The sequence below is a fragment of the Melanostigma gelatinosum genome (genome assembly GCF_949748355.1).
Source record: "Melanostigma gelatinosum genome assembly, chromosome: 3".
In the NCBI taxonomy this organism is placed as follows: domain Eukaryota; kingdom Metazoa; phylum Chordata; class Actinopteri; order Perciformes; family Zoarcidae; genus Melanostigma; species Melanostigma gelatinosum.
This window is the reverse complement of record NC_136636.1, coordinates 21,763,708-21,788,595: the sequence shown is the minus strand read 5'-3', so window position 1 is coordinate 21,788,595 and position 24,888 is coordinate 21,763,708. Positions and strand designations below refer to the sequence as shown.

The 24,888-nt window shown below is 40.9% G+C and overlaps 1 protein-coding gene across 2 annotated transcripts; it reads left to right on the top strand.

Moving 5' to 3' along the window:
• The first annotated feature begins 2,775 nt into the window (after positions 1 to 2,775).
• Positions 2,776 to 23,982, top strand: ngfb (nerve growth factor b (beta polypeptide)). 2 transcript variants are annotated; one of them, XM_079266398.1, is made up of 3 exons: positions 2,776 to 2,902; positions 18,588 to 18,737; positions 21,420 to 23,982. In XM_079266398.1, the coding sequence occupies exon 3, from the start codon at positions 21,431 to 21,433 to the stop codon at positions 22,016 to 22,018; it is 588 nt and encodes a 195-aa protein (XP_079122524.1). In that variant the 5' UTR covers positions 2,776 to 2,902; positions 18,588 to 18,737; positions 21,420 to 21,430; the 3' UTR covers positions 22,019 to 23,982. The 2 variants fall into 2 exon arrangements, with proteins under 2 accessions (XP_079122524.1, XP_079122523.1); XM_079266397.1 differs by lacking the exons at positions 2,776 to 2,902; positions 18,588 to 18,737 and having other exon boundaries at positions 21,384 to 23,982.
• Positions 23,983 to 24,888: the final 906 nt, after the last annotated feature.

Below are 24,888 nucleotides of genomic sequence, written 5' to 3'. Positions count from 1 at the left end.
CCCCGAAAGCAACCACATGGGACTCTCGTTTCCTCCTCAGTTAGTCTTACTCCCAGCTATGTTTCCTCCTCCGTTATTTTTATTCCCGGCCAATGTCTAAAGACGTCCAAAATCTGTGATAAACAGCAGAGGAGGTCTGGTCTGGCCTGAGAGACTAACTAGGCTCCTACATATGAGTTTTACAGGAGATCAGTGGGGGGGCTGGGTTTCAAATCCCCAAAGCCCTGTAGTGCCAAAGCAGGAAGAAGCCACTGAAGTAAATCTTCTCTGATGGGTGTCTGGTCATTCAGATCCCCTAAAGACAAGGCGAACTGTGATGTTCATAGATGACAAATTGAGTCTAATCCATTACGTCGCATGGAGCCACTCGTACTACCTGAAAAATGATCACAGAACCTGAGGGCATCTTTTTAAAACATGGCCATGTGACCACTCTTAAAAATACAAGCCATGCCGAGTTCAGCGCAACTATGAAAGCCAGAGTGTAATCCTTTGTGTAATATGCTGAGCAGATTTAGCTTCCATATGGTATTATTAGGATCCAGATGTGCGAAGGCTGGTCGTGACATTAATAGGAACACACTGAAGCCCTTATTTAAAAAAAGAAAGACACTCTCAACACTTGTTGTGGGCGGTGAGATGAGAGAGAAAGGACACACTGATCCATAGAGACACTCTCACTGCCACATATGTACTTTTTCCACACCTGGATTAGTTTATGCCGTCTCACCTCTAAGATCAAATCTTCTCTTGAAACATTAGCACCATTCACTCACACGTGCTCTCAGCGTTTCATACACCAATACACTGTAACTCTACCTGTACAAGAGCTGGTGTCGACAATTACGTCAGTTTAAAAGAAGAATTTCACCAATTTAACATCTGGGGGAATACAAACATCTGCAAAAACTCTGCCTTTCAGAACACTTTATTCATTGTGCCAAGTTGGAGTATAAGCAATGGAAAATAACTGTGGAGAGAGATGAATGTTACAACATACAATATATTACAAGCACGGAAATATGAAGTACCAATGGGAAAAATGCATAAACTGTTTTAAAGGGTGCATCAAACTGCAAGATGCAGATAAACTGACATGAGTAAGAGTGTGCAGCCATGCTAGCAGCTGTCAGGCTGCACTTAGTGACAGCTGTGCTTTGAGCTAAATGCTAATGTTAGCAGGCTAACATTTGCTAATTAGCAACAGAACAACTGAGGCTAATGGGAATGTCATTGGTTTTACACGTATTTAGGCATAAACCAAAGTATTGGGCACATTTAAATGCTGACCTAATGATTTAAAAAACAAATGTGAATGTCATTTTGGCACTAAAGAAAACAGAGAATCAACAAAAGTCATTCGATTTTGTCTGCTGGGAACAATAAGTGAAAAACAATGTGTCAATCAATCCTTTGGAGTTAGACATATTTCATTGGCTAATTGACACCTTCTGGTGGTGCTAGATGAAAAGACAGGGGATCAATAATCACCATCCAAACCATCTCATAGTTGTTGAGATATTTAAGTCTGGACCAAAGCGGTGGTCCGACTGAATGACATACATTTCATAGGGGTGGGAATCGCCAGAGATCTCGCGATACGATATCATCGCGATACTCGGGTCACGATACGATATTATCACGATACTTCGATAATATCACGATACTGCGATATATCACGATACTTTCAGTGTTGTGATAGCATATATTGCGATTTATTACTTTGTTCAACTTCAAATGATGTCCCCAAAGGAAAACTATGTCAACATGTTTTATCGAATAAGATAAAGTTTTCAGTGTGTTCATCTCACTTCAATCATTTTTATTGCAGCAAAATAGGATTGTCAAGCAGACAGACTGACCAACAATGTCATAAATATTGCATGAACCTGACAAACTGAACCGTTTGTATTACTACATAGTCCAACTTAACTGAATGCAAACGTGTGGACTCAGTATATGAACTATAACTTAAAGTAGGATATTAGAGTTATATAACTCAGTATAACTTGTGATGCGTGGACGTCGAGGGCAGAGAGCCAGTTGTGCGCTGCACTCTCCCCATGAGCCGGCTACTGTTGCCAGATTTAACCCCGTTGTGAAGCCAGATATCTCTATCTTTGTTTTGACCAACTTCCTACCAATCACGCTGACCCGGGACCTTTGCTGATCTCACCAGAAAACAACTCAGCCCCATCTAGTGGACTGAAAAAGTAATTGATTTGATTTGAAAAAAAAAAAAATCGATACTTGGCGTCCATGTATCGATATAATATCGCCACGCAAAATATCGCGATACTATGCTGTATTTTTCCCCCACCCCTAACATTTCAATCCTTAGAGCCACACTGTTAGCATTGCTTAAAATAGTGCTACTAGGAGTCAACAGCAGTGGATTGAGTTCGAGAAAAAAACAAAGAAAAAATAAGCTAGTTTAGTTCACAGTAACAAAGAATAGTTTTCATGTATTCAAATACACTTTATCTATTCTAGTAGACCCACAGTTCCAACTATAACAACAGTCATAGCATTCATGTCATGGAAGCTTCTGAACATGAACCACCATACTTAAACACACATGAGTTATCTGTGTGGTAATTAATTAACTACTACTTAATCATATGAGTTATGAACCCTTGCTGGTGGCTCACAGAGGGGCAAGCACTAGGACCTGCAGCATTCAGCAGGCAGACAGATCCTGCAGCCTCTGGGACGCTTCTCACTTACTTTCAGAACAATTTTCAAACAAGTGCAAGACTCAGATAGGACTGTTTGGGATAATTGACCGAGAGATTGTTCTTCCCCTCCCTGGAATCTTGTGGAATTGGACACAAACTGGAATATATTTCAGTGATCCTCAGGAGCCTTGTGTCCGTGGCGAGAAGTGAAAGCTTTTGCAGAGGTAGAGGACTATTTTACCTTAACCTACACTGCATGAATCTACAGTAACTTACTACTCTAGAAAGTGCAAAGTAGTTTTACATGTTTGCATTATTTTAAACATAATTTACAAAGTCTTTCTTTTATGTGGAATAGTTTTAGATGTGCAACTTTCAACTTAGAGTAAAACACATTTTTTATACTTTCTGTATCCATATTTTATGAAAGTTACCTGCTGAGGATTTCTATCAAAATTGCTATGTTTCAGACAGCTAATGGGGGTTTGGGGTTGAACTGATCATCTCTTCCATCCCCTCATAAGCTGCTGAAGCTCAGCCTCGGGGCTCATCAGGTTACAATAGCAGCGATCAGACCTGCACTCGTCTCCTTGGGCTAGGTGACATTCTCAAAGCATTCCTGCACAGTTTTTGCGTTTGTATGGTATGTTGGGTTGGACACAAGGGGCTTGCTGCAGGGTAGTTTTACTCAAATTATGTGTGCCACACAGAGTTAAAACTAATTATGGCATTCTTGTCATAATAGCAGGTGATTATACTCGAGAAGACTTGCAATGCTATTTTGATAGGTACTTTTCCCATACTGTGTATTTGCCATAGTGGAATAGGAATTTAAACACACCTTAGTATGTATGTTGGACACGTATTTTCATGAGCCCATTTGCACGCTCCTGCATTGAGAGAATTCATACTTCTCCGAGATGTTTGCAGAGTTTTTAATAGTTTCCAAGTGAGTTTACAGACAGAGAGAGGGTCCGCATTTCAGATACGTAGTAAATATGGGAACAGAGCAACTCATTTATAATCTAAACCACATGGCTGTTGTCAACTGGCAGGAAAACCAATCTGCAGGATCAATAGGGAGGCTTCTCTGCACTCAAACAAAAGAGGCAGTAGTCAGTTTACAATGACAAAGAGAGTGATGAAATCAGAGGGGGGTGAGTTGAAGGGAGGATGGTGGTCTCGGTGCTTAAGTAAGTAAATAGCAAAAGCTGATTTTATGTTTCCCCTTATACGTCTCTGATGTATCTGTGGTTGGTCTAAAGTGTTTTACATCACTGACAAGTTCATCTTCATCAATGGCAGCTTCATTTCAAGGCCAACTTTACTCTCTGCGATGAGGGGCGGAGCCTGTCATCCAGTCTTTTGAGGCATCTTTGAACTCACGGCTACTTGTTCTGTGCGGTTGATGCTCCATGCTGCCTTCAAAGGGAGCTTGTGGTCGTGTTTTTTGACATGGGAAGTTGAACATACAGTATGCCTGACAGTTGTGGTTAAACTAGCAACTGAAAAAAAGAAAAGTGGACGCTACATGACTCCTTGTTGTATTCCTTTTTAAATGGTAATGAATGTTTACTGCTTTCAAAAAAAAGGAAAATAAAACAAAGCTTACAACCCTCTAAAGACTTATTTGTGAAAACCTAAACCTCTGTTTCCGATCTTGTGAATTGCACAATCGTGGATCATCATATAGACTCTACTAAGAACAGTAAACACAATCATATTTTATAAAATGAACACAATTTATTCAGAAGTCAAATTGAATGTAATGCCAGGTGATGAATTAGATTTTCACAACACTGTGGCAAGAATGTCAAGTTTTATGATTCATAAGAAAACAAAATTTAAAACATGCTGTCAATTTCACCATATGTTGGATTTCTGCACCATGACTTCATAAAAGCCACAAAGCCACAAAGCCACAAAGTCTACATGCACGCTTCTGTGTCTTGTAAATTGTAATAGTGTGTTGCTGATTACTTGAACATAGAGTAATGAAATATATCTGAACGTCCCAAACTAAGGTTCTTATTATAGGTGGTGGGCCTTTGGAAGGTGTTTTCCCAAAGCTTATCCTCAGCTGGCTTGTCTTTCTGAAGCCTTAGTTCTACTTTAGGACGGTCGCACGGACATGAGACGACGTGGAATCGTGACAAGGAACTGTTTGGATCTTTTATACTCTGTCTGTTTTGACGTGAGGACAAACCTGCACCTTCTCAAAGCTCCTCCACCTATCCGCGTAGTTAGAAAAGTTTTGATGTGCACAGACAGGTGAAAACCTACCGCACAGGACCTCCGCGAAAGGCCGCGTCGGATGGTGTGATGACACTCTTGCGCCTCACGGATGCGGGAAGCATAAACCATGCTGTGATCTTTAATGGTGAGAATAGTGAGGCATGAACTCTGTTTTTCCATGGAGTCTGCAAATTATGCTAGCACAATTATTTTCATTGTTGTAGATACTCTCTCGATTCTCTCTTCAATTAAATGACTGTTTAGTCTATAAAATGTCAAAATGTGTTCAAGTGTTCAAAATGCTTGTTTGTCCAGCAGTAGAAAACAAAGATATTTAATTTGCAATGATAGAAAACAGAAAAGTAGCATGTTGTCGCATTTAACAAGACGAAACTAGAAAATGTGAGAACTTGAATCTAAAGAAATTCTACAACTTAAAATCAACTAAATATTTCAGCACTGATACAAACCTTCCTCTCCTTGATGCAGTCACAACAGTTGTGCTGCCCAGCAAAGATAATGAATTCATATCTATGCTTAACGTGACTGTAAACAAATTATTAGCTGGGCCAAATACTGCAGCCTTAAAAACTGTATACATTTACGTATTTCCAAATTCTTAACTGTAGTCTGTTCCATGTTGACAGAACTTATAACTTTCAGATCTGAGAGAAATGTTTGAATAGCGACAGTGTTTAGTGGAAATAGTGTATGAAAGCCAGTTGTGGTCCAAACCAAAAACTGACTTTTTTAATTTAGCTGCAATCTGATCAAATATACAACATTGTTTGTTTCTCAGATCTGTTGAAACATTTTTTACATTTTCGCGAACAAAATATGACGACGTTGGACTTGAGCTAAAGGGTGTTGTGGTAGAAAATGGGAAAAGGAACTGAACACATTCTTGCCATCTCTTGTGGTATGCGGAGCAACAATGTGCATCACTGAAGCTTTTCTGCACCCCAGCATTCCTCATTGCTGAACAATGTGTTCCACAGGTGAATGAACCGGGTCAGGCAGACTGGGAACCATTGACAGTTTTTCTATACTTATATCAAGCAATAGATTTACATACAGTATGGTGGTTTGACGGTCATCAACTCGACATCTTGCACCTCTTCTCTGTTCTCACATTCGTAACCTGGTGGCCGTTTCAACACTTGGTGAGCGGCACCGCAATGAAAGCTTTTCAACACCGCTTTCGTACCAAGCGAACAAGATATACAGTTTGTGCCAAGTAATCTTTTCCTCTGATATTTTCTGCCTTACACGACCCACAGAATTCAGTGATGCACAGAATTCAGTGATGCACAAATTTAACTTTTCATCTTCCCGTCAATGCCAGAATGCTAATGGACAAGTGGACGGCAGCATGAATTCAAGTCAGGCCAAAGTTTAACTGAGTTCAAAGTTCAAATTCCAATTCAAGATGAATTTTGGCAGCAAAATCTGGCAGACAATTCAGGTTAGTGCTGGTCCCTATAGAGCTCTCTCAATTGGATAGAATGACAAAAGTGGAGATATCAGAAAACAGTCGTGGCCAGGCCACATAGACGACGTAACGGATGCAGACTGCTCGCGGAGCGGATGTGTCTTCTTACTGACTACAGCTGCAGCACAAGTACGATGAAGGGTTGTGTGAGTCAAAGGCAAAACAAGACGCTGAGCTTTTGTTTTGATTGTGCGGCCCAAGATGTGTGAGTAAACATCCACAGACGACAGCAGGCTGCGTCTGTGTAAAAGGGCCACATGCACCTTGCATGAAAAATAGATTAGCCTATTTTTAAATTTATAGAGCGGATCTCAATGGCGCATATGGACCACTTACGTGCTGCTCTCACGCCTGGTGTCCTGTTTCTTACCATGTTTAGGTGTCTTAATCCGAAAGATGAATATTTTGATAATTGCGCTCCTCTCCTGCCCCCTAAAAGAGCAGGACTGTAATTGCCTACAATTACAGAAGCTTGTGTTATTCCCCCCTTTGCGGGCATCAAACCCGATTAGCCTTCCTTCTTATATAATTGCATCAGCATATATCCCTCCATGCAGACATGTCCCATCATCTCTTTGCAGCCTCAGGCAAAGTTCAAGGAACATGGTACCCACTTACAAAACCTGGAAAAAAAAACAAGCTACCGATTAACCTTACCGCTGGATAACAGCAGTGGTGTCTCTGTTGAGGCGATACCACAGTTGACACTAATATAGAAAATATTGGCCCCTGTTCAAAATGTATAACTGAAGAGAGCAGATTAAAACGGCATCAATATCAGTGTAAAAGTGAATATCTCTCTATATATACATAGTATATCCTAATTGAGTCAAGGAATCTTCATTTTGGAGCCACTAAATCAGGAGGAGGAACAGACAACCACTAAAAGTGACAGGATACAAACAGTCAAAATAGCTTGAAACAGAAAACGTCCAACACAGCACCACATATGCATTTCTAGAAAACACAGCGCCACTTCTGTGGCTTCGCTTTATTTACCTTCCATAGCGGCAGGGGTGAACTTATTTTGAGATGGTGTAAACCATAATATACTGTAGGGATAGGGAAAACACAGGCTGCAGAGCCACGAAGGTGTCAGAGGTTTGATTGGTCATAAAGGTGCAGATGTATCGCACGCTCAGTGAACCGAGACTTTAAAACAATCAATTTGGAAAGAGTTTGCCACAAAATGTCAAAGCAAAGATGGAAACAAAAGCCAGCAAAGGAAATGGAGTCCTCATTCCACGAGGTAATAGTTTAGACCAGCTGTCTCGCACTTGAAGCTGCTGCACAATAAATTGTTAAATATTTCATCTCAGGAGGGTCCGCATCTGACAAAGTCCAAAGCCAATATGTGGCGCTTTTGCTGTGTACTTTCTTTGATACAGACAAGCTCTGAGCCTCTTTGGTTAAAATTAAAACAGTATTTATGAACTTTCTGTGACACAACAAGTCACTTCAAACACAACAGACCACAACTCAATACCTGACAAAACAACACAGGGACTGATGAATTGTTTAATACCAAGAACATATTGTGGATGATGTTTTCAAACCATCATACTATCTGAAGTTTGAAGTGGTGTTCCTCAGTAATTCTGCTAACAGACACAAACAGCGGTGTAAACTACGGAATTCTTTTCATGTCCGATATCGTGGTGGAGTATCTGCCAATACCAATACCATCCTTTTCCCTCTCTCAAACAGCTACGCTGTCGATAATACTTGTTTGGATGCACTTTAGTTAACCTTGTCATCTAAGTTTAGCCAAACTATGAAGCAAATATTCTGCTCCCATAAAGGAAGAAAAAACATAACCCACAACATGACTCAGTTATGTAACAATGCAGTTTCTTTTTAACAGAGGCGTTTTTGCATATCTCTCTATATATACTAGAGTACTTAGAGTAACAAAGGAATTATAATTCCAGTGTAAAATACTGGATATGACCCAACATTCAATGTAGCCTATATCTCAATGACACACTTTTTAGAAATGACGAAACATCGTGACCCAAAAGGCCTATAAATCATGCGATGATCTTAAAAAATGAACCATTTTTGACCATTTTTACTGCCATGTCTCTGCATCACGTTATATTATCTTTAGGTACACCAGTCTTTTCAAACAGATATAAGTTTGATAAATCACAACTTTGTTTTATGTATGCGTTATTGAAAACACATACAGGTGTTGAATACTTTATAAATGAGACCAAATGAATGTATGTAGTTGTAAACAAGCTCTTTCATTCTATCAACTTCCCTCATCAGTAAAACAAACAGCTTCATGTTGCTCAAAATATGTACTGCAGATATAAATGTTAAATGAAAGACGACGGAAGAAATTCTGCAAATTTATTTGGTGACACACAATCTCCTACAACCCAGTCTTTGGGAGTGACTGGTTTAGGCTGATGTGTGATGTCAGATTATACTTTCCCACTACAGACCGGTACCGATACCATTATTGATTATATTATCATTATTATTCTACTATATCCACTGCTGCTGTTATTATTATTAGTAGTCGTCATTTTTCCATCATTATTCTGCTTACTATTCTCATTCTATGAATCATTTATATGACCGTACTTTCCGGCTACTTTTAAAAGAATAAGGAATTTTCCCATAGATAAGCCGCACCGGACTATAAGCCGCAGGTGTCCCTGTTGAACGACGAGATGCTTTTAACAGTACTAAAGTTGTCTTTTTCTCTGAACATCATAACATGGCCGACTCGCTAGCTTCTAAGCAAATTTTAACATTACCGCCAATGGGGAAATGCTAACAGCGATTAGCATTAGCGAATATATTATATCTTCGTAGCCTACATCTTTTCATGCTTCATACAGACATACTTACATTACAGACTAAGGTCTCTCAAGGCTACCAAACGGAAGAAGTAAAACGAAGCAGCGTGTCTACGTAGCTCATAGCTCTGAATAGCATTCACGGCTAACTGGCTTGGCCAGTTGCTGCTAGCACAACAGCTATTCAGAGCTATGAGCAACAACAGTTATTGCCTCGTTGCTTTTAGATTCTAATGAGAAGACACGCTGCTTCGTTTTACTTTACTGAGGGTCCCAGGACAGAGGATGTTGTATGTGTACAGATTGTAAAGCCCTCCGAGGCAGATTTGTGATTTTGGGCTCCACAAAATAAATTGAATTGAATTGATAGGCTACTGGGATCGACTCATCCCTAGTGTAAATGGATCACTCCTCTCCACTGTTTTTACAGACAGATAGTTGGACTGCGAGTACAAATGTCTTGAATGTTTTTCAGCAGAATCGCTGACATGTAAACGATGTGTCTGGCACTTAACTTTGAAATGATCTACATGATTTTTAATATGACAGTAATGGGCTCCACATCAGCCAAGTGAGGACACTGGAGGATGTAAAAGTCTGGCCAAACAATGTTCCTTAAGTGATGGGAGAAATATCAAAGCAGCTGTTCTGTCCAAGCATTGAAAGCCATATCTGATCTGGCATCTGCTGTTGTAATGGCCTCCAATAATGTGTTTGGCCGTAATCCGTAAAAAAACAATAATCAGTGGGGTTGCACTGATTATGCACAGGAGAGCTTGAGACGACACCAGGTCACCGAGGCCGTTCAATTCTTGACTAGGCCAAAGTATAAGAGCAGCTGATGATATGAAGTTCATCTCAGGAGTCTGAAATCTGCCAAGGTTTGATCCCAAACTGCACAAACTAAACTTCCGCCGCATTGTTGAACAACAACACACGCCGACCCGCTTTAGTCCTTGTTGCAGGAGTGTATTCAACTAATTTGTAGTTCTTGAGTGGAGCCCGTTTCTCCTCCGAGCCTGTTGTGTTTACTTACATTGTGTAGAGAGACCGGGGTCAGCTGTGTTTCCTCAGCGCAGCGAGACCAAACAGCCATCAGTGAGTGATGAAACCGTCCTTGTTAAATCTGCCATTCAGCGTTCTCATGTGGTTGTTTCCGTCTTAGTCAGTGGTTGTATTTCACGTCCTTGGGTTTGGGCGACATCCTCTCTCAGGAAACAAACAGAATTGGCTGCTATTGCCATCCATATGTTGCAATCAAAGTATCAGTGATAAGTCTGAAGTTTCTATCTGTCAGTAAAAGCTTTGGGCTCCAGTCTTTGCTGACTGATTGGTCCTCCCTGATCCGGCTCTTTGGCTTCACTCAGTTCGGTCTCAGTTTGGACCCGATGTGGTCTTCAGGTCTCCGCGCCAGGCAGACTTTCACACATCTGCCTTAAATCACAACCGACTGCCAGCAGAGGCCCCATTTCTCAACCAAAGGTCGTATTTTGTTGAAGACATTTTCCCACATAGTTGTCTGATAACAGTAAAACAGAAAATTGCCTCAACTAGATGCTACAGGACAGCAGTCAATTGCATGCTATTATCCCTCTTAACAAGTTTCCTTTGACTAGTTGCCACAAGACAAAAATAAGAGATTTCACTTCCCTAAAACTGGAGGACAAGCTGAGGCAGGTATGCCTCAAAACCTAAATGTAACCTTAAATGTGTTGCAATGTTCACATTGGTGTTGAAGCACACCATCCAAAAAGTGTGAGCATGTCTGCGAGCATGTGAAAATGATGATGCAACACAATAAACTTGTTGGAATATGTTATGCGGTTTTCGGTTGTATCCGTAGGAAAAAGCTGGGCATTAAATATGTTTCCGTTTCGACTAAAGAAAATAAACACTGAGCAAAATCTGAACTCACGTGACGTCAAGTTAGTCTGAAGCTCTGGTGTGTTGAATTGTTCAAAAACTACAATTAATCTCAATATTAAGGAACATTATGTTGACGAGAGATTTCAAAAATGGATCTTAAAACATACAAGGTCCGAGATTGGGAGCATTTGGATTGCGTCTAAGCGGCTGTCAACATGTCGACGCCGATTCAGCGGCTCAAAGCTAACGGTGCTAACAGCGCTAATAGTGTAAGATATTGGTGAAAGTCCTGACAGAGCCTGTTTACCTGAGGGGGAACCGGAGGGTGGGTGATACGCTTCTGCGACTACGCCGTCGGACGTGATGACGTCATCGGCTGTAGCCGCTGTATGAGAACAGTGCAGAGTGGAGGCCGTGAGCTAGGGCACGCTCACGTGCACGCTCACATGCACCAACATGCACTAAAAGCATGCACAGCCAACCTTGCTATGTAAACAAAGCGCGAAGAAGCTTGGATAACAACACACAGAGCGGGAGTGAGTTCATTTTCTGCTCAGGTCGACATTACTCCATTACATCTTTACATTGCAAATAGCTATTTGCAGCTAATGTTCAGAATGTTAAATACAGCTCCTTTGAATCATATTTATTGACCTCATAAAACACAGTCCGTTGTAGATTTTAGTCCCCAAGTGATGTATTCTCTCTTCTTCCACTCATGTCTCCCAGTATTTCCTGGATAAAATCACACTTTTTACAATTCAATTGAACACAAACACCCGTGTTTCAGTGACAGACGGTCCTCTCTACAGTTTATCTTCCACACAAATTCGTCTCACCGTCTTTGGCCGAGTGCCAGCTATCATCTGCTGATGCTGTGCTGTATGTAGGTGTGCTTGGGTTTTTGTCAAACTGACTCCAATTTGAATACACCGAGGGCTGCCTGATGCAAGACAGCACCATTTCTCCACAGGGCCGATCATCAATGAGAGGATAACAACTGAACTATCATTCACCCTTTTGTGCTGGATCGGAGACAAGAAGTATTTTAGTCACTCTGTGATTAAACCCTTTTATTTAAAGGAGAATATAGCTGCACAGAAGCTGTGTGCAACTTTCTATTGCCACTGCTTGCTCTGTTTTTTTTGTTTTCTTACCATGTAGGCCGACCTACTTCTGTGACTCAAAAAGAATACCCTCAGGAAGGAGTACACTGTACGGTTGCCATAGCAACAAAATTATGCCATATTTATCTTTGGCTGAAAACACTCTTGAAGTTAAGAGATGTTTATCATTCCTGCGTTTTCCTGCCTGTCCTTGTGTATGTATGAAATCACCACAGCAGAGCTGCGTGCACGGTTAATTGATGGATTGCTATCCGTCAATTAAAATGTGAGTGACTCAAGAAACAGGAGACGACAGCAACTTAAGTCTAATTATAGTGGCAAGCAGCAATACGGTGACAGTCTAGCAATCTAGTCACGAAGGAGGGAAAAGGATTTGAAAGTTTGAGCACTCTTTGTTTTAGAAATTAGGAGAGCAATTCAACAAATCTTTATGTTTATCTTTATGTTAAAATGTTTTTCAAACCTTTTTTGTTAAATTCAGATGACTGAGGTCTGCATTGCTTTAAACAACAAAAGGACCATTCTACAAAGTGTATTTTAGGATTGTAGAAAACTAAAATTCTATATATATATAATATATATATCGAAAAAATATATTGAAAACAAACCTATGTCGTGTAAAAGAATATATATTTTCTAAACCATATATTTTACGAAATTGGTACAAAATGTAACATTTGAGGATTAATGGATGAAAGTTTCCACAAGCCATCTACTAACGTACACATGTCCGGGTTCTGATGTATTTGGTGAGAGGCACTTTCTGATATATTTTCTTCGGCGATTGCCATCGAAGTCTACGTAAGTAATATTCATTTATACATATCAAAGTAAAATGACAGCGAAAAGACCAGAAAGTTCCTCTCATCCGATGCATCTGAACCAGGACAATAGCGGCTCGCGCCGTCCGGACCAGGACACAGTTCCGTTACATGTCATCCATGGCAATCTATACCATTTTATTTCACATAGAATCGATAAATACCACCTTAAAGATGAAGGTAAATGTTTACAGTGACATTGACAGCGTTTTCTTTTAATAATTTTTCACATCCAAAAGAGACGTTAACAATCAAACCATGTTGTGCAAAGTTTTGGTTAAATTTGAACAAGTTAGTTGAAAGTTTAATTCTTAGTTAGGCTATAGAATCTAAGTCATGGACAATTTCAACTCGACTAGAGAAATATTTTGAGTTTCGACCTACATTTGGGTAAAACTCTCAAAGCTAAAGCACAAATGACGAATTGTTTTAAAGTTTGGATATTTGCTAGAACACCAACAACAGGAGAACTGTCCAGTTATCTGAGCATATAAGATTGAAGAGCAGACAGGCTGTGGAAGAAAGGAACAAGCGGAGGGGAAATAAAAGAAAGACAGAAAGCTTTTGAAGAAAATAGTTTCTATCATCATCAGTGCAAAGACAATAGTATTCATGCATTTCATAAATATCCCCACATTTTACTGCGGCTGTCGTTCCAGAGTAACCTCAGAGTTAGAGGGCTTGAATCCAGCACAAAGCTTTGCAGTTTTGCATGAATGACCACAGCAACGTAATGAGCAGCTTGTCATTCAAAGCCCAGTGATGGCTTTCAGATAAAGTCACCTGCACCTCCCTTCCTCTTTGAGTGAGAGCCAGCCCTGGTGGATCAGGTTACGAGAAGGGCTGTGTGACTTTTACCATATGAATGAAGCCGCCGCCATATTTTTTTTCAGAGGGAGGTAGATTGTTCTTGGTCTGCAGGCTGGATTGTGTGCCACCAGGCTGTTTGTCAAGTCATCCCAGACGGGGCTCATTAAACTGACTCCATTAGCCCTAATGAGTTGTAGGTCAGTGGTTGTGGGAGGCCTCTTCATTCAGGGCTAACAGACCAAATAACTGATTCGGTTAATTCACACCGACAAGGCAGAAACTGTTTTGGCTGCCTTTGCTGCCAATACCTGCATCTACGGGAGCCTCAAACTGTCCTGCAACAAGACATGTCAGCATAATGCCTCACTCTCCACAAGCACAACACCAAAAAAAACACCAAGACACCAAGCTGATAATAACAAACTCTCCCCCAGGAGAACTTTGACTCTACAGGTGGATGCTGAGGTGATGCTGAAATGCTTTATTTTTTAGTTTGCACATGAGCAGCCGCACTCAGTTGCAGAGTAAAAGAGCAGGCAGAACAACAGCAGCTTAAATAGACCACAATATTGCAAAGAAATGGCGGTTACAATTCCCCAGTGAACAAGAAAAAGTATTCATATTCATTGTTTTTTCAAACCAACAGTCCAAAACACAAAGATATTCAGTTTATGATGATAGAAAAATGAACAAAAGTAGCAAAAATCTTCATATTTGAGATGCTGGAACCTGGAGATGTTTGGCATTTTAGCCAATGTTCTGTCAACCAACAACCAGCTCTACTGCAAACTGTGCATATGACCGATATGCAGCGTGTTGCAGTGAGTACACTCTCATGTATGAGTGCAGCAGTGCAACTTTAAACTGTCTGCCTGAACTAGCACACATGGTTTGCCCCATTACCGTCGGCTACCTCACACAAACTGGATGTATCATGTGAAGACAGAATGGAAAGCAGATATTCAGCTGCTACGCTCGGATGTCACCACCTCCTACGAGCATGTGCCAAGCTCGGTACGGCAAAGACCGAGCAGAACTAATTCTAAACTTCATCCCCCAAATTGTGTTGGACACAGATGCCGACAGCATGTGGAGGCTACAGGAGAACTCAGGATACTGTGAGAGTATTGAACGTTTTGGTGAGCACCTTCAACATGTTGGCAAGACATCAGCTATTTTATAGGCTACCAATTAAAACACCTTTAACTATTCCAGAATTATACGATCTACTGAATCAAGATGGAGCTAAGACTCATAAGTTATGCAGCAAGCAATACAAATGTTATGAGGCACATTACAGATGTTGTCACATGTGTAAAGACAAAGACAAACGACAACCAAAAAGGAAATCCAGCCCAGAAAACAGCACTTAAACACAAATAGTATTTCAAATTAAAATACTTTTGGACCAGAAACAACCAACAAAAAAAATACAAACACAACTAAACAAAGCCAAAACATCAATCAGCATGTCAGCATCATAGGTAGCATAAGCAGCAATAAGTTACTTAGCTTGACGAAGCGTTGATCTTCGGCATCTCAGAGTCAGCTAGCCAGGTGGTCCAAAATGTTTGTTTCCACGCGGCCTGAAGTGACGCTGAAGGACGACTGATGATGAGAATGGAGTACCTGAATGCAGCACAAGCACCATTATCACTTAAATTAACAGCAGCAAAAGTAAGAACAAGAACGAAGAACTAGATTATACATTATGTGCATACTATATTAACCTTGAAAGTATTAAATTCATTATAATTCCATGATACACCATCCATAAATATTTACGACAAAGCGTATTGAGACACAATCACAATTAAAGTGGAGACATAGGCTAAAGAGGCTGCTGATAAAAGGCACTTTTATGAAAGGAACTAGTGGGTATAAAGTCTCTTGAAGCAGTTTTAGCAGCATGAAATACAGTGATTGCACTCGTAGCAGCAAATAGAAAACACTTTTTGCTGTTAGACTTTTCTCAACTTTTGACTCAAATAAAAAGGGGCGAGCCCGACCCCAGCACAGCCAGCAGGGTTTTAACAAGGTCTGGGGAATGCTCGTTGTGAATCAAGAGCATGTTCTGCCGCGTTATCATTGGTGCATTGTGCTGCAAACATCCTGTTCAACATCATCCCGATGGTGTTTTATTGTGTTAAGTCTCGGAAGCTGCAGGCGTTTTCAGGAAGCTAAAGTCAAACCAGAACCACTAGTACTATACACAGAGGGGCCTAACATATGCCACCACCTCCTTCCCTGTTGCAGCATCACAGTTATCGGGCCGAGCAGCATTCTTCCACCCGCCAGTCATCAGGTGGCCGTGTGCTGCTGCAGCCCATCTGCTTTCAAGGCTCAACGAGTAGTGCGATGTGAGATGCCCCAGTGCACAGTAATGTTGTACAGCGGCATTATGTGCATATTTGTAGCCCACCTAGTAGCTTGAATGAATGTTGCCATTCTCCTCTCGCCGCAGGCTGAGACTGCTGACTGCATGTTACTTAACCACTGCGTGGCTGTTACAGCAGTCTGGTCCACAAAACAACTGAGACATTTGTTTTCCATTAAACGCGATTGCTGTTTTGCATGCTATATGTAAAAGAATAATGTTGCAGATTGGAAATAATAGCATGAAGCACAAATATCTTGTCTTTTTCACAAAACCCCCCTCTTTACACAGATATTAGCTTTAGTGACACATTATACACGATGTGTAAATCCCATAGTGTTCGCTGCTCTGCTGGTAGTAACTGGCAGGTCAAGTAGCCTAAAGTTGCTGACCTATGATCAAGTAGAGTCACCGTTCAGATCAAATAAATATAGACATTATTTAAGTCCATCCATCCATCATCTGATCATGTTCAGGGTCTGTTACACTGCAGACATTCACTGCATCGTTCTTGGCTGAAACACATACAAAATCTCTACTTTCTGCATTAATATCACATTTACCTTCATGCTTCTCCTCTAATTCGTAAAACTGTAATTAAACGGCTGAACTTGTTTTTTGCTTTTGTACCACAATGTGAAAAAGATTAGGTGACTTTAACAACATGTTTTCCTCTCATGTAAACTACTAGCCCTAAAATAATGATATAGTAGTTTGACTCCTTCAATGAATTCACACTTATAGGGTCAGCAGTCACAGATGTTCTTCCTGCAGTTTTTCTAGTTGTTCAATTCATATACGGACGTTTTAGAGGCCGACACATGTGTGTGTGTGGTGAGGAAGGCAATTCCCAAAACACCCATAAGTTTAATAATTTGATAAAAAAATAAGAAATAACGTGAGAGCAACATCTGTGAGATCTTTGCCTTGATGTAAATTGAGTGGATTTTTCCTCCTGGCTTGTGTTTTATTATAAAAGCCAATGAGTAGAGCCAAATCTGTTGGCATGCAAGCACCGTAGCTGTTATGATTTCATCTATTGCACTTGTAAATTACCTAGAAGAGCTACTGATCTCACATGACAACATATTAATCTCCATTACAAAACTCCATCCGCTTCAGGACACTGAAAAAGCCATCAAGTCAACCTTAAGTCAGGATTGTGTTGTCAAACTATTTCCAAGGTCAAGAATGAACTTCAATGCGTGCAAAAATAAAACGTGTATGTTGTATCAGCTGCCGACACATACGTGTCCTTTGTGCACTTTTTCCAGCAGTTAAATGCTTTGGATTCTGCACAAAAGATGGAAACGGGTAACAGAGTGACAAAAGCAGGGCTGGCTCATTTGATTAACAGCCCGACCTGCGATTGAAAGGTCACAGGTTTAAAATCCCACGACAGCCAGAGAGACCACCGTCGTCGAGGTGCTGTAAAGCGAGGACCACTTCCTGTGCAGGCGTAGATTCTTTACAGGAGTGTGCTGGTGTCATTTCGATTTACAGCCCATTTACTTCTGTTTATGTACGGCTTACATTCCTGTCATTGTGCAAGCGAGCCATAACGCTGGCTACTCACTCTTTCTAACTTCCTCAGCCATGCTTGAAAGTAACTAAGCCAGAGATATCCTGAATTTAAACAAAAATATATATATATATACACGAGCAGGATCGAGTTTTGTGAGACGTTTTCGGGGATGTGTGTGTGTCAGGTGATTGACACCAAGTAAGGTGTAACATAACACGTAGTCTGCTGACACAAGCACACTTGAGCACAGTGACATTAGAATAAAAGGAAATGACCAGACAAAATGAAGGCTTCTGGTTCATGATGGATAATCTTCCTGGCTGTGTTTCATCACTGCACAGAAATGTATTGAGGCACTCTGGAAGCAAGGAATCAAGCATGATGAAATCATTTAACAGAGAGAGACAACAGAGATAACAAACAGCAATACATATATTTAAAGGATTTTATGTAGTGTTGACAACTCCTCTGGTGTGTGTATGTGGCCTCATGTACAAAATTCCTGAATGATCTGGTTTCTTCTTGATCCTAAATAATCTTTGCACGTCAAATGTCTTCCTATGTATCTGTCTTTTAAAGTCCCAACAAAGCTGTCAACGCTCATATTGAGGAATGCTGACAGACTTTACAGCGTTAACATTGATAGCCACCAGACATGTTTCCACTCTGGATAATCTACATTATGCAGGTCGTCTTCTTTATTTCGGTATGTTCAGTACGTGAGGATCTGGTGAGCGGGAATAACAGATGAACTTTATCTTCCCAGGATTGGTGTCACAGAGAATATGTTTACAGAGGGTTTACGAGCCGGGGAAAACACTTTCTGTGCTTGTCTCTCGACAGGGATACAGAGCGGAGGCAGAGGAGGGCAGAGGTGCGCTGGATGGGGGCCACAGCCGGGCCTGATGGCAGGAGCCCAGGACACAGTGAGCTCTGATCACGTCCTCTAGAAGCCACTACAGGTGCTACAGTTCACGTGGAGCCACTGAAAAGGTCTCCAAAAAGAGGAAGTGCACTAAATGACATGTTCATAGTCTATGGCTGAGCAGATCGACCAAACCTTGTGTCGGGTCACAAACACAACATCAAACAAGTCGTGAATATTCCTCATTTGATCTATTTCTGCCACGTTTAAAACACAATTAGACTTTTTGTTTAGTATGAGTCTCAGTCAAAATGTTTTTAAAATAAGGCCTAAGATAAGGAAATGAATGCTGTGGGATATTCTAGATTTGTGTGAAATCCTCAATATCTACAGGGTAGCTATTAAAAGCATGTTTTTAATCCCTACTTGTATTTATATTTGTGTTTTGCAAATTGTGATTGAAAAAAACGAAAACTGGAGCAGGAAGGAAATAATTATAGGACTGGATGAGGTGCATCAGAGAAATCATATCATAAGGTCAATTTAATACCACATTGACAATGAAGATGAATGGCAGCTTTATTCTTCATTGCTGCCCTGATAAATGCACTGTAAAAATACACACTGTCTCAGACGGTGTTCACCTTACAAAAAGCATTTTCAAGTTGTTAGAAATTATAGTTTTGTGTTGTTTTACTTTACGCAGTTTGATGAATACGGGCCTCGTGCCTTTCTACATATTTGTTTTTTGTCACTGCGGATATTTTTACATCACAGGAAACACACGGGGGTAACATTAACTAATAACATGAATTAAGGCTGTGCTCCACTTCGTCGTCCCAGTAAACTGTGCCAGCAAACCAGAAATATAATACCAGAGTTGTAATTGTTGCACTCTCAAATCTCCAGTGGGCCTCTAAGGTAATCGCTGACATATTTGATGTTCATATGAATATAATGTATGTCCTGTAGGCACACTGATTCAGGTTGCCATTCAAGCATTCATTTATTATAATTTTCAAATGAATTGGGGTAACTTGGCAAGTTAATTTTCATCCTCATCAGTAATTTTGTTGCATTCTACTACCCTTCCCAAAATAGATCTTGCCATTCGGGGGTCACTGCGCTCATTTAAAAAGAATGTTTTGCTTGTCTCCAAAAATAAATGTATCCACTGGATAAATGTTTCCTGCTCCCTACTGTAGAGCAACCTTCCTGTTGTGTCCTGAAGCGATCCAAAAACAGAACAGAGACCAATCTCCCCTGCAGTCATCTCATCTGCTTCACATGAATTATACGCACTGGCTTCCTAAAAATGTTTTTGCAGTAATGATTTCTTTCATGTCCGAATGTTGCCCTGCGCACATAAGAGAGGCGAGATGTGAGGGGAGACACTAACCTGAAATGAGCAGACCTCACATCAGTATAATCACAGCTCACGACGTGTACTTACGAACAGGCCACGATCTTCCCTTTGATTTGCTGTGCCAACAATGTTAATCCACCAGCACTCACCCTGACCCCTGAGGGGAACATAGCATATAATGTGCCTGCCTGACGGAGCCTGCTAGCAGAGCCATCGCAGGTGTTGACACGCCTGTCCATGTATGCAGGACAGATGTGGTGTGTGGAGTCACAGTGTGATGCAAAGGGAAACTGATGGGATGTCACTGCTGCGTCTCTTAGATTGACTGTGTGTGGCGTGATACCTGTTTCCTTCCTATCTTGCAACTTATTGAATATATACAAGATCTATTTGTTTGTAAAATATCCTTCACTGCTCCACAAATGGGAATTGAGTTCTGTTTCTGGAGGCTTACACGATATGTTTCCTGCTTAAAGAGACGCATCATTTGGTTCCTTTTTCGTGTCTGTGAACACAGTTTGAAGATGATATTAAGCTGTGAGTTTAGCTGAGCTCAGATCAGATGATGGATATCTTTGGAATCAGGAAGCAAACTTCTCCAAAAAAGCTTAAATTTATTCATCCATAAGTTCATGGAAAAGACGCTGAATACAGAAAATAGGAGATATTCATCCACAAAACTAGAATGAAAAAAACATAAAACTAATTTATTTAGTTTGCATTACCTGTGAAATGAAAAAAATTTAATGTAATTTATTGTGTGTGATACGATGTCTTAAGACAACACTGTCCAAACATAAAATATGATATACTTTATAATCCCAAAGGGGAAATTCTGCCTGCAATAGTGATGCATACAGCTGCAATTAGTTAAAAAATACATAGCCAACAAGACAACATATACATATTTATACACATATATATATATATATATATATATATATATATATATATATATATATACTGTATATATCTGTATGTCTGGGAGGAAGCGGACCAAGAAATCCCTGTAGATCTTCTGTAAAATGATATCAGACACTGAAATCTGTATGTACTGTTTGTAAAGATAGTTACTGCAAAGCCAATGATTATTAAGTATCAAAACCTCGGTATTAGGCAAGGTGTGTTTTCCAAGAAGAAGCTGTTCCTGTTGGGTCAATCTCACCGTCCAACATGTTGCGCCTTGAAAACTGTGAAGGAAGAATGGGGAGCAGCCACACTTTTTAAAGACATTTCTTAAGTATTTAGAGCTTAATTCCGGTGTTTAACTACTCTCCATTGAAAGTGTTCCTCTGCACCTGGTTTAAAAACAGGACGAGATGTGCATACGTCTGCACCAGAAACACAAAAAAAGGCCCCGGAGAGTATTTCTTCAAAGCATTGTGTGATGAAGACACCGTACTGTGTATGATGGAGTGCTTTCTGTGCCTGTTGATGCCCTCAGGTTGTGTGCCCATGAGGTCGTCCATGCTGGTCCTGTTCCTCCTCTTCAGTGCCCAGGCTGTGGCCGCCATCGGAGGAGCAGCGCAGCAGCGGGGTCCAGGCCAAACCCCCAACTCCATCCCCACGGTGGACCCCAAACTCTTCACCAGGCGCCGCTACCTCTCACCCCGGGTGCTCATCAGCGCCCAGCCGCCCGATGCAGAGCCAGCTGAGTCGCAGGGCACCGGCAGCAGGACCCGCAGGCGAGCCGGGCAGCCTCAGCACCGCGGCGTTTACTCGGTGTGTGACAGCATCAGCGTCTGGGTGGGCAACAAGACCAAAGCCACGGACATCTCGGGCAACGAGGTGACGGTGCTGCCGGACGTGAACATCAACAATGTCAACAAGAAGCAGTACTTCTTCGAGACGACGTGTCACAGCGCCCGCACGGGCAGCTCTGGCTGTTTGGGAATCGATGCCCGACACTGGAACTCCTACTGCACCAACTCGCACACGTTCGTGCGAGCGCTGACTTCGTTCAAGAAGCTGGTGGCGTGGCGGCTCATACGCATCAACGTGGCCTGTGTGTGCGTGCTGAGCCGCAAGTCATGGCGGCAGTGAAGACTTTCCACGCACATCACAGTCAAATACAGTAGAAACACAGATATACTCATCACCAAAGACTTCCCACCCTCTGCACAAAGTAAATTATTGGTTTATGTCAAAGTATCAGGATTGCATGTATATACACCAGCCCTGGGTCAAATAGTATCTGTTTTAAGCTGTTTGGGGTGTACCAAACATTAGGCGGTTGTTGCTGTGTCACTTAGTATCGGACTGTCTGAGGATTGTTGTAACGGATTCATCTTGCAGAGGTTTAAAACGCACAGGGCCCATATCTATCAAGCGCCTATAAGAATTACTCTTGAAGGGGAACTCCACCGATTTTGCACATCAAAGTCTGCTTTCAGCACTTCTGCATGACTACCGTGGCTCCAGATGAAGCTGATAAAGTGTGTGATGTCACTTGAGGCATTGCCAGTCGAAAACGTCGAGTTTGAAAATAGAGGGGGAAAAAAAGAGGGTGGAGTTACAAAGCGAGCTTACCAAACCTCTGCAGTCCGCTCCTCATCTCTGCTTGAGGCTAGCGGCTCGAGGCTACATTAGTGTTGCATTGTGGGTAGTGCCACGTGCGTAATGTAGTAATGCAGGTTTTGATTAGAAAGAAGAATGCATGGAATGAAAAGACAATGTTACTAGTTCTGCTGCATCAATTTTGAACCTTTTTTCCCTTTTTTTATTAAAACCGTCTATTGTGAATCTGGACTACAACGCTAAACCAGTGGAGGCGGATTTAAAGAATGCTCTAGAAGCTAATTCAGGGGAATTGTAGTTCTTCGATGACTGTGAAGAATACGACACATTTATCAAGCGACCTACTCCGGTTTAAAGAGAAGTGAAAACTTTAACGCTTTCGTGACTTTGTGAAATCCTTCATCCTTCGTAGCAATTACCATGTGAATTAACAACAATGTATATTTCAAAGAGATGAATAGGGATCGATATATGTGGATTGAATAATAGAAAAAGATAAAATAAACTCTAACTCAAGCAGTGAGGAAAATCTGATGCTTGTATAAAAGGTAAATCAGAAAATCATAGAATAAGGAGAATTTATTATCACATTAAAGATGCACGAAAGGTGATTCCAACTGAAATCAGGCCAGCTTTATACTTCTGGTTTGCACCTCTTAAAAAAAGGCAACATATGTCCTCTCAAATGTTCAAATAGAGTGTAAATAAGACTACCCTTTTGTGAATTACAGCTATTGAATTATTCATCATAATTCATTTTGTACAATCCAAAAAGAAGTCTGTGCCCTCATCTCTGTGTCTGTGCTGCAGTCCTCTATCTTCTCTTCAGAAGTGCTCTTAAAATCAGAGCATTTCTATAAAGATAACAACCAAAGCACAGCCACATCTAGCTACAGTCCGTGTTACTCAATGCAGATTTTTTTTACTTTTATCTTTGACTTCCAAACATTCACTCTGGCGGTTTGATAAATACAGGCCCAGGTTCAGCTGAACCACAGCTAAACTGCAGCTTGACCAAACATATAATCATGAAGTTACCTGATGAGATCCACCCCACGCACTCACAGGCAGTCATTAAGATTTTCCATTATGAATAACTGCTGAGGAAATACACTCAAAACACCACTGGAACCAGTGTGTATTTGAATCATTTCCAGACCTGCTCCATGTGACCTTTAACCTCCTTTCAACCTCTGCAGGAGGTTTGAGTCAGACCTCGCATACGATGTCCTCTACTGGCATTCAAGTGACCACTGCAACACACAGGAACTGGGTTTATTAAACTAAACAAGTGCATTTGACACTGTATAGCTTGCAAAGACACAGCAGTGGTGTTTTAGAAACAATGTGATATTGTTAAAGGAGACACAGGTTTAAATCGGTCTTAAACCTTAAACCGCAGCTGAGATTTAGCACCACAACTCAATCATTCTGATTATGGGTATTTTTCCACCACCTATTATATATTCCTACAGCACACCCGGCTCACTACATGCAGACTGACGCAATACACACTTTGGAAATACAATTTGACCCAGGTCTGCTATAAGTTAACCTTTTGTTAAAATGTTGTTGATTGTTATTTATTAAACACTTACATACATGCACTGTGTGTTTTTGAAGTTTGTTGTTGTTCCTCGTGGAGACTGAGGACTGAGTAACCGCTTAACCCGAAAAAGAAATTGAGTTCTTTGGCCTGAAGAGAAAGAGCCATGTGGCTTCATTTTACTGGCAGTAATCTGGTGTTTTGGCTTTGCTTTGTGCTTTTTCTCTGGGAGATATGAAACAAAAGGAAAGTGACATTTACATGAATAAGCCTGGGATTCAACAGCTAACTCCAGCTGATAATATCACGGCTTGCTATTTTCTTTGTTTTGGCAGTGACATTTCTGTCTTGTCAGAGTACAACAAATTGTACTTGAGGAATACTGCCAGTATCTGGTGATTTTTTTTGTTTTAGGCTAAAATCCCAATCGTTGTATCATAGCATGACATTTAAAATGTCAGAGAGCTTTGGAGGTAAAACAGACACAAAGACGCTGCAGAGGCTGTTTCTGGAGAACTACAGAGTTTTAAGAGAAGTAGCCCAATTTCAGCTGTCTGCCAACTGTAAATACCATCTTTAAAGACAACGTGTTTAGTTTACTTGTGACTTGTTCACTTCAAACTTCATCTCCAAAGCACTGCTACAAAATAAAATACAATACTGCCATCTAGGGGCCAGAAGAGGGAACACATCTCATATCGTTAAATGAGACTTCATAACATTGGATCAGATCACAGACTGTGGATCAGATATTAACATGATGTATTTAATACTTCCGGTCAGACGCTTTATGGAGTTCAGTAAGAGAGTTTTTAAGGGAATTATTTAATGTGTTGTTATACATTCATGA